The sequence below is a fragment of the Syzygium oleosum genome, unplaced genomic scaffold (genome assembly GCF_021117445.2).
Source record: "Syzygium oleosum isolate NSW1041296 unplaced genomic scaffold, Sole_v2.1 Sole_v2.37, whole genome shotgun sequence".
Taxonomy (NCBI): domain Eukaryota; kingdom Viridiplantae; phylum Streptophyta; class Magnoliopsida; order Myrtales; family Myrtaceae; genus Syzygium; species Syzygium oleosum.
Window position 1 is genome coordinate 1,405,925 of NW_026607521.1, and position 13,376 is coordinate 1,419,300.

Consider the following 13,376-nt stretch of genomic DNA (forward strand, 5'->3'; position numbering starts at 1 on the left):
CATGAGTTGAAATTAGAAGGGAATTTTCTTTCTGAACTTGTTACTTCATTTACCAAGTGGCAAAGCTAAACGGAGGAGGCGGTACGACGACAACATGAAAACTTCTCCAAGAATTGGCTACATGTATTTTTTAGCAAAATTCTAGGGAAACATGTTTATAGTCGGTAAATTTATAGACATGCTTGTAAATATCGAGTTCTTCCTGTTACAGAAAAATGACCGGCAGATTGCTTATTTAGTAACTTGTTAACAAAGGACCAACCCTTTTATCAAATTACTAACTTTTATTTGATTGTCTACAAATTACTAATGGTTTCACTTAGTTACTAATTTTCATTTGCGAATCTTATTACCGGCTTACTAATCTTAATTTGAGCAAGTCGCCAACTCTTCTTTTTAACGAGACTACCAATTAGTTTTAAATTAGCAATTATTATTTTAGTCACTTATCAATATCTATTTGATCATTTTCGAGTTACCGACTCTACCAATTGTATTTAGTCCGATAAGATGACCACTTGATCGAATCGCTTCCTACTTATCATATTTATTTTTTTATCAATCTACCAACTTTCATTGAAGCTAGCAATTTGTAAAATTATCGTTAGATAAAAAAGGAGGGAGAGAAAGAAAATTTAAAGGGACATTTTACCTCGACGTTAAAGCAAAAAAAGCAGAGAAAAGCAGCCTTAAGAAAAGGAAGGAAAAGAAAAGAGAGTGAGAAACAAAGATGGATGGCTGTGAACGTCATTCATCAGCCACTTCCCCCCTAAATTCCGTAAGGACATCCTGTCATGTTCATCGTCATCATCGCCCTTTCCCTCTTATGGACCAAATGATTTGGTCTACAACGTACAAAAAAGGCAACAGAGAAGACCGAAGAAATCCCCCCACGTTTCTTTTGACCAGAGAAAGCATGTGGCTTTCCAAACAACAGTATCTGCGATCGTACCCCGCGCCATCTCTTTTTTCTTTTTTACACAAATTAGATCCCTTGCTTCATATCCCTCTCCAGATGAGGAGGCTATGAGCAATACTCCCCTCGCGCCAACGTCTTGCGACACGAAACGCCATATGCCATGTCAACTACTGAAAAGTATGAAGCGATTTCATTCATCTGCCACAGTTATCGCACCTGTATGTGCCCTTCATTCATCTGCCATAGTTATCGCACCTGTATGTCCCCATATTTCTCGATGTGTATGAAACATGAAGACTGCTGAAGCGATTTCATTCATCTGCCATAGTTATCACATCTGTATGATCTCATAATTCTCCATGTGTATGGAACATGAAGACTGCCACATTCGATGCGGATTAGTCAAGTAATTATAAAGCCTCGGACACCCACTTGGGCTTTAATGCAAAAACAGAAAAGGCCATAGCGCACTGACAAACATTGATGGCCTGCCTTTCGGTCAAGCATAATAGAGGAAGAGAAAATAGCTGGAACACACAGCTCATTATCAGAATGCCAAGAATGCTTGCTCGATATAGATACAGTACTTCAGTCAGTATATAACTAGAGCATTGTATAACGGTTTCCCTGCTTGAGCAACTAACCCGGAACATTTCGTTTCAGATGGCAAAAAGAAAGGTTCAGAAAATGCGAGCCCATTAACCTAAAAAGTGTTGTGGTAACTATATTTGACATCAGCGACTAGCACATAGAGAAGATCAAACTGACAATCATACTGCTTTAAAGAAAGATGAAATTAAAGATTGTCAGACCGGGGAGGGAGGGAGCATAGAAACATGTCAAGGAAACTTGTTCAGAATTACTCAATTAACCCTCTGCACTCTACGAAAAATGTCTATATATACCGATTGCGAACATTACATTCCCATAATAAGCAGCATTTGCCAAAAGGTCCAATGTTCTACTATGCTAATCTGACACCAATCCACAAAGCCCATCTTAGCAAAGCTAACACGTCCAAGCCAATCCAAAGGACTTTAAAGCCTTGAGCCAGTATGAGAAGATGAACATCCAGTTGAAGACCTTCACACCACGAGTCAAAACCCTGCCATGAAAAAGGGACATGAAACTAACCATCGACAAACTAGCTTTTCTAGAAAAAGCAACCTATCAAAGCAATATATCATAAGGCAGACTCCAATGTCCCAAAAATGACCTTTTATTGATATATAAGAACTAGATTATATTGACACATGAAATTATTCAAAGAATATTACCAATCGCATTACTAGGAAACAACCTCTTAGCTTAACTATGAAACTAAGCAGAGCACATTGCGTATCAAAAGTGAGATAAAGATTAATGACACCTCTTGGAAAAATTACCAGGCTAGGACAATTTGAGTTCACATAAAATTAGTCAAGGAACATAAAGAAAAGCTCGACTTATTTCTGAGAAGGAATAATTTCTATGTAAGTTTAATAATGTGTAAAATCAGGGCTATTTAATCCCACTTGATCCCCAAAAAGGGACATTTCACAAATTTTATACAGCTCTCACAGACTGCAACTTCAAAATCATTGTACCTAGCAGACAATATCATAAATCACTCTTCGACAAAAAAATACATCATATTTGCTCCATAAAGTATGCGCTTCCCGACCCTGTTTACATGCGATGATTCCAATCCTTTAATAAGCAAATCCCCTAGACACAGGACTTCTCCAAAAAAAAAATTGAACGTGAATATTGCCTCAACTAGTGATGCTATCCTTAACTGTAAAATGGACTGACTAGGCCGACAGAACCTTTTGTAAAGTTGCAGTCATGAAATTAGACAGAAGCAAATATGGAGAAATACAAAGGACTAAGAATCTTAATGATCTAGATGATGAAATGAATGCACAAATTTTTATCTGATAGCATAGTCGAATAATCTATTCAAGCAACCCCGTTACATTATGTACCTTCTATAGTAGTAAGTTTCCTTACCGAGTCTTGGCTGTACATATCCTTTAGGTTTAGGAACTTTTAAACTGAATTAGTACAAGCATTACAGCAGGTTATTACAGCATATCGAAGACTTTAGAAGAATATCTATTGATTTTCAATCTCCACTAACTTGGCAGCAGATAAATGTAAAATCTCAAACTTTCAAGCATCTCACCTATCAATGCTACAACCTGGCAATCTTGAACATAATAAAGTCTGCGCACTTGAGCTGTAATTTTCTATTGGAGCCTGGACCAGAAGACTACCCTGTGACACAAGCCAAAATTTCTTCTTGACAAGTATGACTGAAAGGGACAGCCTGCTCCAGGGCAGCACAGTCAACTTTGCCAAAATATAACTCTAATGTACGCAGTATATTATTTTGGGCGCTGAGAAGAATCGGAGTTACTACTTCAACTCAATACAAAAGGTAACCATCCAGACATGAAATCAATTTTAAAATTCACCTTAAACAGAACATCAAATCCGTTATTCCAAAAATGAGAGAACTTATTACACATGCTTCCTAACTCTTAGGACATAAAAATTATCTCCGAATGTTGCACTATTCATCAATATGGCACAAGATGTCTTACTCAGAGCAGCCTAGTCCACACCTTAATTCCTCTATTGCTAAAACTACTTCAACCAGTTGGATTAATGCCCCACTAGATCAGGATTGTTATTCCAAGCATGAGATCCTATGAAATGACGCATAAGTTGATATGCAGAGGCTGAAACTTCAAACCTTTTCACATCTTAAAGATGATCATTCACTGAATTATGTGTAAGCTAAGATACAAAGAGTCATACCAAAATCACTGCGGTGGCTGCTGAGGTTGAGGGGCATTCGGTGGAGGCGGCATTCCTGGACGCGGTGGCCCATAAACAGGCACTTGACCACCAGGCGGGGGAGGCATGCCTGGGCGTGGTGGGGGCGGGGCAGGCATCCCAGGCCTCGGTGGAGCCGGAGGCCCGCGCATCATTTGAGGTGGCGGCACCATAGGTGGCCTTTGCCCATACTGCTGAGGAGGCACAGGGAACTGCGGCGGAGGCACGCCCCCTGGCCTGGGTTGGAACTGCCCAGGGGGCACAGGCCCCGGCGGTCCCCGACCCATCTGCGGTGGCCCCTGCCCAGGGAAGGGGGGCGGCATCTGGGCCGGGGGCCGAATGACTGGGGCGGAAGGGTACGAGACCGGCGGCGCGGAGAGCTGCGGCATGGGCGGCCGCGACATCTGCGGCTGCATCATCCCCGGGGCCGGGCCGCCGACGCCGCGGACAGGGCCGGCCAGCCCCGGCTGCGCCTGCACGAGGGGGCGGTGGGGACGCCGCGGCCGGCGGCGCGGCCCATGCCGGGGCCGGAGGCGGCGGAGGCGGAGGCGGACTTGGCGCGGGACTCGTCAGGGGGAGGGGGGCCCTCGACGGTCATGGAGATGACCTCCTCGCCGCGGAGGAGGACGAGGCCGAGGGTGCGGCGGTCCTCGCGGTCGGCGGCGTTGGGCTTGGAGCCCTTGGCGGGGGGCAGCTTGCGGAACTCCTCGCAGTCGCCGAGGACGAGGTTCATGTGGCGGTCGAAGGCCATGAACTTGCCGACCAGCTGGCGACCGTCCTGGATGGTGACGCGCATCCGGTAGTTGATGTACTGCAGCATCTTCGAGCTCTTCGACATCGACATTGCTGCTGGATCTCCTCCTTCGCTCCTCCCTCCTCTCTCGCCGATTCGATGGATCTAGGGTTTCCGAGCTTGATGAAGTTGTAGAGAGAGAGAGTGCAGCTTCGAGTAGAGAGAGAGAGGTTTCTAGGGTTTTTCGGAGGAGGGAGGGAAAAATGCGGGCGGACGAGGACGAAGGAGGAAGTAACCGAAAAACGGTGCGTTTCGGTCGTGATTTTCTTTGGGCCTGTGTTGGGCCCGTATTGGGCCGGTGGGAACTGGATGGGCTTTGGAAATGGATCGGGTGATCCGGATTCGAACCCACCCGCAGTTTCGGATTACGGGTTTTTTTTTCGGATGCCGGATGCTTCGGATTCGAGTCGGATGATGTTGGTGCTATTTTCTTGAAAAATGAGATGAAAATATACTTTTGCTCAACAAAAGTCATTGCATTGCACATACTAACTAGACAACAACGTAGAGTTAACAAAAAATGAAAGTTTAAGCGGTATTATGTAACAGTTAAAAGTTTGAAGACAGACGTGTACTACACCCAAAGTTCGGAAGAGTTGTGTTTGATATCCCTTACCTTTTTTTGAAATCAACTCGGGTAGGGTCAAATCAATATTAGAAAGAATTGTATGGGATTTCTTGAGTCTTATTGGGAATTGCCACCTCTTGCAAGCCTCATTATGTATGTGTACAAAAGAAGATCTTCAAATGGGTGTATCATAAACATAAACATTATCCACGTTTAGTTTTAGATGAGCTTGTATGGGGGTAATATCTATATTTCTAATGCACTAACCGAGCCGAAAATTTCTTGTAGTAGAAACAACTATATCACATAATGGGCTAGAGGTTTCTTGATGACCACATAAGGCATTCGATGATGCTTTTTTATTTTTCTTTGAGAATACGCGGGCACGAAGTATGAGCATAAAGATCTAGTTATCTGGAGACCAATGGAACACACTCTATTAACCAAGAGTATATAATTTGTGCAAGTGACGTCGACAGAATAATTTACATGTACTTGGTGAGATTTGAACAGACAAACTATATATTTTTAGGATGGAAGCTCCGAGGTGCTCCTTCTTAACTCAGTAACATCCAATTACTCGAGAATAATGGGAGAAGCACCAGCCACCAGATGAAATTGGAATTAGTGAAGATGTAAGTTATCTACTGACTAGACCTTTCCCCTTTTGAACTCTAGAGTGTCCCAATCAAGCACCACACAAAATTGCAGGAGACATGTGAAGAGACATAGTGTCATCAGACTGCATTAAAAACTTAAGAGGGCAAAACTTTTCATCTCTTTTCCTTAATTAACCAACCAAAAAGGCCAATTTGTGCCAGGCACGATCCCTAATCCAGCAACCCCCAATCATAATGTCTAGGGGGTGTTTCCAGGCAGCTTTGGAGTCTTTGAAATCAAACCACCCACGGTTGATTAATCATTTCATGATCCCCGGGCAAAAAAAAGGTTTGGATCTCAGGGTCCTACCATTTGCAGTATGATGAACACAAAATATAGAAAACAATAATTTTAAAATTATCAATTTCCACACATTTTTTCCTTAAGGCATACCCTTGAAGAGAAGAGGCAAACTAATTAGTAGAACTAATTGAATAAAGCTGAGCAGTATTATTAGGAGGGTCACCCTTTATCAGTTGTGGAGTGTGTGAAAAGCGGGTGATTGGGGTTTGAGGAGGACACTGAAAAAGATTGTGCTTTTGATCAGTAATGATTTGATTCCAACAGGGCAGGGCATGGGCTTAGACAAATTGAGATCTGCTCAAATAATATTGCTCTGTGCCAACCTTGACAACCTTTTGAGTAAGGCTAACATCATTATTATTTGGGTTCGAATTAGACACTTGCCCACACATGCAAAGGAGTACTGATATAAGTGTCAATTGACTCTTTTGTACCCATGTAAAGCTCGAAGAGTAGATTCGAAATTCGTCTACAGAACTCTCTCACAACGAATTCACCCAGTGCGAGACCTCGCTTCTTGCATGAGTGTATAATTAAAAGAAGTGGATTCAATTTGGTGAATGCATTATCTGAAAGAAGTTGCCAACCTGTGTGAAATTGAGGACTGGAAGCAGGCTGGAGAAATCATGACTTGGTGAAAAGCGAGGGAGAGGGAGAGGGGGTGGGGAATAAAGGAAGTGGGGGAAAAGGAAAAGAAGCTGAACACTGCAATTCTGCCATCTTTCTTCAGTCATCACAACTTCTAAAGCAACATGGAAAAAGCAAGGAACAGAAAATAGAAAATAGAAAAGAAAAGAAAAGAAAAGCTCCAAGTTCATCATCGTCATCAGTCACTAGCACTCACTTCTTTCTCTAGTCTTTCCACATACACACACAGATGAAACTTCTTTTGCTCTCTCTTTCTCTCCCTCCCTCCCTCTACTTTCAAACTTCACACTTCATTCCTTTCTCGGTTCATGCAAGATCCCAAGACCTCTCACCCAAGGTATGCTCTCTCTCTCTCTCTCTCTCTGTCTCACTGCCAAACTCATATGGATCATGGACATTTGCTCAAGCTAAATCTAGCAGTTTTCTTTCCACACAAGGCCAAAGGCTTTTTTCGTGCACAACCTAGAGAGAGAGAGAGAGAGAGATGAAAGTGATGGCCATTAAGGGGGAAACACTAGAGGTAATTGTCTTGGTTAAGAAATTATAATAGACAGCTTTCACCTTATGTCATGTTTTGGCAAGCTTGTTTACTGGTTGAGTTCTGTGAATGATGTAAGGCCAACAGACTGAATGTTAGGCTTGTCTTGGAGTCACTGGACTCCCATGATCTTCCCCGCTAAAGGGACTTAGATTCAAAAAAACCATCATCATCGAATCCGCTTGCTCATCTCCGAAATCGCTCGATTTCGGCATTCGTGAGTCGTAAGCGAGTCAAGTTACTCGTGAACTATTCAAGCTCTGCTTCCGACCCGGTCAAACTTTACTATTGCCTTGCGTAGTTCTTTTTCCTGTGCGACCGAGTCCGACACCGAGTCTCCTGAGGACTTTGATTTCAATTTGCTGATTGGCGTTTGGTAAAAGAATCGTAGAATTTCCATAATCTTTTCCAAGTTCCACAAACTTTGTCCGAATTATTGGTGCCCAGGTACTTTAGCACGTACAATCTCTGGTGTTGGGCCCACGGGTCCAATCTAAGGTGGACATCCATTGGTCAGTCAATGATTACGTTAAGACCAACTGGTTGTCCTTATACATGACTCGGTAACGATCGTACCCGGGACACACGCTAAGCATATTTAACAAAGAAATATACCATTTGCTTGCGCATATCGCGGTGCATTAAAAAATGTAATGTTTCTTTATAGTTATTTGAAAAGGTAAGATGGTGTTTTGGAAAATAGTATTCAAGCAAATATATGACATTCATGGAGGTGGATCATGACATAGTGTATTGACAATGTGTACAGACACAGGAAGCCCTGGTATCAGAGAGCAATTCAGATGGCGACCTTGTGGAGATCAACCATGTCTAAGCCCACGGAAATCCCCTTACCGCCCAATGCCACCCTATGGAAGACCATCACGAAGTCCGCGGAAATCCCGATCCCGGCCCCGACCTCGCACCGGCAGAAGCTGCGGAAATGCAACTCCCTGAGGGTCGCCACGTCGTTCACCCGGGTCTGCCTCTGCGCGCCCATCTCCTCCTACAACGAGGTGTTCAAGGCCGAGGTCCCGCCGAGGCGGAGCAACAGCTACCCGAGATCGAAGTCGATCTTCGCCTCGCAGGAGCGGATGTCGCTGTCGCCGCCGGTCATGTTCGGCGCGAGGTCCAGCGTCGAGGGGAGGAGGGTGTTCCGGGGCAAGTCGTTGACCGACGACGTGCTGATGAGGAGGTTCGTGGTGGAAGAGGAGGCGATGATGCAAGTCCGGAGGAGGAACCAAATGGAGGTCATCCGGCGGAGGAGTATGATGAGACGAAGGAAGATCGGCCCAAGCCGCCTTAGTAGAATGGTCATGGCCGGGGCGGAATGACCAAATGACAACGTTACCTCTTCTTTCCTATGATCAACCAACAAGTAGATAAGCTTTCTAAGATAGCTTGATTGGTGATTTTCCTCCATCTTCACATGTGGGATTGTTTTCTAATTTATCCGTGGTAAAAATTCATTTCATAAGTCACCGATCGAAATCAACTGCTCTGATAACATTTTGTGCGTTCAAGAACTCGGTCGTTTTCTATTGTTCATGGCAATCTCAGGTAGAGAATTGGTCATCGAAATTGCCCATTCGAATCACCCGTTGTACGTGTACAAGTATCACTGGATTTTTATATGTACTGCTCCGAACTTGTGACCCAGACGACAGTTCTCCAATAATTTTATAACTCAAGATTATCGTGGCTCTTAGCCTTTAGAAAATCAATATGTTTTGCTGATGGAATTCCACTTCACGTAAGTGAAAATAAAATGTACATTATTGTAACATAGCAAGCTTTTTGCATATCATTTTGGTTAACACGAACATATCATTACCCACTTGGGCCTAGAGGTGATCATGGGAATTCGGACGACACTAAGCTATTGGGCCATGGGCTTGGTGTTGGGTTTGGGAAGGCTTTGGTCACTAGTTGTCATTTGGAATAATTGGCATTAAATTCCACCAATAATAATAATTTCCAACAATAATAACTTCATTCAATAACTTTGATGAATGATTCATTTATTTCATATCAGTCTTCCTAATTCATTACATTATCCAATATCACTCTCAATACCCAAAAAATTGGTCCCCACAGTCTCTGGCCTCTTCCAAGATCAACAAGAGAAATTATCTAAAAAGAAATTCCCTAAATTTCATAACGACAAAACCGCGATATTTTTAAGTATATAACAGTAATAATACGACACATTAATTCGTAAGCAAATTTTGTACGCCGATCTTTGTTATTCCAACATGGGCCGTACTCGTTTCCTTGAATAGGACGGCATTTCGCCCCCACAAATATTTTTTTTGTCTAGTATAAGAAAAATTAATCGACGCCAATGATGTTTTCGATATAGATGTTCACATATGATGAAAACATTTTCAATAGCTAAGCTCGAAATGGGGGCTATAGACTAGGGATGAACACGGGAACCAGATGAATTGGCTAATTATGGGTGGTTCCCAGTTCTTAAAATTTGGAATCGATGATAATCGGTCCAGTTCTCGATTTTAGGTATGGACGAACCACTTGAACCAGACCGATAGTTTTTTTTTATTGCCAAAAGGCCAAAGAAGAGAACAAAAACAACGTTCGTAGGCACACTTGCAGTCTGTAAGAGTGTTCTATTTCCTGCAAGAGTTTAAAAACAATGTTCTTTCCAATCCCTTGTTAAGTTCCAATGTTCCATTCCCTTGAAAAAAGAAGAAGAAGAAGAAGAAGAAAGAAATCAAGTTCCAAAATTTTCAAAAAATGTAAACGAGTCCTAAAACTTGTTGCGAAAGTGCAATCGAGTCCTAAAACTTTTAAAAAGTGCAATCAAAAGAGAAAACTTAATTGGACTAATTTGATAAGTTTTAGGACTTGATTGCACTTTTTGAAAGTTTTAGGACTCAATTGTACTTTGTGACAAGTTTTAGGATTTAAATGCACTTTTGGAAAGTTTTAAAATTCAATCGCATTTTGATGATAAGTTTTAAGACTTTCAATACAATTCCACAAAAAAAAAAAAAAAAAATTGGCAACTGATCGCCGGGTTACAGTCTAGTCGATTCCCAATTCCACAATTCATGACATTGTCGGTTTCGTGTCAATCCCGAAATTGATGGTCCCTATTATAGACTTCTAGATAGAGGCTTTCGGAGCCTACACGAAATTAGCTATATATCAATCGTGATTTCACAGTAGTCCACGGCACGAATGAATTGAAAGCGCGTTATTACCACGTAAGAGGACGTATGTGTTCAATTTGACTCCCGAACGTGGGGTTTGCGGTTGGCTTCAAATTTGACAGCGTCTTTAATTCTTGTCTCGGGTCTAACGTTGTGAACTGAAACCGGGTCAAACATTTGGAAAAAGGGAAAAAAAAGAAAAGGACCGCCTAAAAGAAGATTACAAAACGAAGGGGCTTTGCTCAAAAAATGACAATTTGTGGTTGGTCCAAAGTTATTTGACATCTCAAAAGTCAAAAGGAAATGCATTAGACCGACGACATAGTTGACCAAAGTGTGTTTTTTTCTCCTTTATTTGGTTGGTTATGTTTCCACTTCCAAGCTTAGTGTCATGGGTCGAAAGCAACCTGGCCGAGGACGAGCCCGCGTAGTGCCTCGTGAGTCAGAAGACTATGTTAGCTTTCCCTCGATGGATCCTTTCCAAGGATGGTATAGTGAACTGCATCCTCGTAATTGATCGTACCACGCTTAATTTAACTTAACCGTACATTTCCTCGACTGAGACATGTAGATCTCTTCAACATAACAACCGGTTTTGACCTGTCACGATAAATATAAGTAAGGATGATCGCTTGCAGGGTTAGTATGGAACCGACCTTGTTAGAACTGATTTCTAGTTTTTGGAACCCGAAACCTATCATGTTTGCCATGAAACTTACCTTGTTTTTCTGGTCCAGTTTCAAGGTCTACGTGCAAACTAGTTTCTTTTTTTGCTACTTCATTTTATAAAAAACCGAGACAAATAACAGTTATGGCAATATAGTATGAGCAACAAAATGGTTTAAAGTAAAATATTGATACAAAACAAATACAAATATAAAGCAATAGGAAAGTTAGATCTTTTCAAGAAAGATAAATCATCGTCTTTCAATTTCATAAAACATGTTCTAATCGCTGGTTTCGGCACTCCTATCCGGAACCTATTCGCACAGTACCGGTTCGTAGACCTATTTCCATTGCTGATTCGATTCGATTCCCAAGTAGAGCTGGATTAGTTGCACGGCCCTAATTATTAGGAGAACAACATCACTTCCCGATCAATTTCTGCGCGGGAGACCAACTTCGCCTTTAGAGATCTTCTAAAACGATAATAATCTCATCATTACATTCCCAACACAAAAACCCTCACGCTTGTTCCCACGAACCAATTGTATCGTCCATTTTGAATAACTCGCATTTTGACCCCACTAACACGAAGCCCCACTTTTCAATCCACATGGGTATGGGAGTATTCGGAGCATGATGTTAGCCGGGATGAGCAATATCTGCACACTCTCAATGAATACGAGATTAGATAATCGAGTGATGGAAGGCCGGAAGCAATTCACCGATTTAAATGTCTATATAATGTTACATCGCTCAATATATCAACTTTATAGATCAATTCCTTAGAGAATACAAATTATACTCTAAAAGTCTCAGCTTCACTCAATATGAGCATTGCATTACGTAGAAGGTAGAGAGAACTCATTTTGTGCTTATAGATTAGGCCACTCAACAAGCATTTGATTGGTTGCAAGTTGGCTGAGTTAATTAGGGTACACCATCCTAATCATGCGTTTGTATTCATTTCATTCCTACCGGTAGTGCAAATTGCAATAAATTAGGGCTTGCCATTTGTCTCCGTTGCTTATAATATTGAAAAAAATCCATACCTATATGTGTCCCAATGTTTATTATATGCCATAGTTGATTTGATCTAAGGTCATTATTAAGAACGTGCCGTCTTACCGTGAATTTTCAACGGGCGATGACATCGGGAGCCCAATTGACATGCACCGCAAATTTTTACCAATTCTTCATTACAATATAATATTCTCATGTAAATAATGAATATCTTTTATTCGGGCTTGAATTAGGCGCGAATGATAACCATTTTATTCCTGAGCTCAATTTCTGACCAGAAATAGATTTTTCAATTTCTATTCCCTGGATGAGTTTCTAAGCAGAAAGTAGCGCTTACGGGCGGCGGGGGCGGTGAGGGTGAGCTCTGAGAAGAATTATTATTTATGTTTTTGTTTCAGAAACAAAAAAAGTAGAAAATTTTTACTTCTCATTTCTATTCAAAATCTATTTCTGGGCTAAAAATTTATCCCGAAAATGAAAAAATGAAATTATATTATCAAACGGATTTATGTTCCTAACTTATTTCTGAGAACGAAAAAATAAAGCAACAAAATAGTTATTATTCGTGCCCTTGGTCTTTTACAAATTTCCATTGAAAAGAGCGTGGAGTGGACGCGCCATGAGAGCAGCGTGGCAGTAAAAAGTGGGGCAAGAAAAGAGAGAGAGAGAGAGAAAGAAAGAGGGAGAGCGGGAGAGAGAGAATATTTGTCAAAAAGTGGCTTCATCTCCATCACCAATCCAAACGGGAATATAAATAAATAAATAAATTTGTAATATTAAAATAAAATAAAAATTTAATAATAAAATAAAATAAAAATGAATTAAAAATGAAATAAAAGAAAAGGGTTGTTAACAGGGGTGCCACCAACCTAACCGTTTCCATGAGTGGGGGTTTGCCTTCCTTTGTCTTGCTCTCTCCTCATTAACAAAGTCTCCTCTCCCATAATCATATCCCCACTTTGATATGGTCGTTGAAGTTGGCCACCTCTTGGAGTGACCAATTCTCCAACCTCGTGCTCTCTTCCATGACAATTAGTGAGCCAAAACCCATTAAAAAAGATGCAATTTTGAGCATGTAAAGTGCATATATTCGCGGAAATTTACATCGGGTATCGAACGGTCCGGGACGACCGCGGCGCCCCTGGTCTTTTTGGGTCCGTCGTTTGATCCAAACTGTATGTGAGGTGCACGGTGTGAGGCTATAGGTTGGACGGTACAAGGGTGATATCGGCCGTCGGATACGTGGACCCCGACGTGTGTGG

The 13,376-nt window shown here is 41.8% G+C and overlaps 1 protein-coding gene and 1 pseudogene across 2 annotated transcripts; one reads left to right on the forward strand and one right to left on the reverse strand.

Moving 5' to 3' along the window:
* Positions 1 to 1,695: 1,695 nt before the first annotated feature.
* Positions 1,696 to 4,728, reverse strand: LOC115689751 (uncharacterized; annotated as a pseudogene).
* Positions 4,729 to 6,908: 2,180 nt separating this feature from the next.
* Positions 6,909 to 8,735, forward strand: LOC115666707 (uncharacterized). Of its 2 annotated transcripts, none has more exons than XM_030588385.2 (2): positions 6,909 to 7,051; positions 8,022 to 8,735. In XM_030588385.2, the coding sequence occupies exons 1-2, from the start codon at positions 7,023 to 7,025 to the stop codon at positions 8,584 to 8,586; spliced, it is 594 nt and encodes a 197-aa protein (XP_030444245.2). In that variant the 5' UTR covers positions 6,909 to 7,022; the 3' UTR covers positions 8,587 to 8,735. The 2 variants fall into 2 exon arrangements, with proteins under 2 accessions (XP_030444245.2, XP_056161491.1); XM_056305516.1 differs by having other exon boundaries at positions 8,028 to 8,735.
* The last annotated feature ends 4,641 nt before the right edge of the window (positions 8,736 to 13,376 follow it).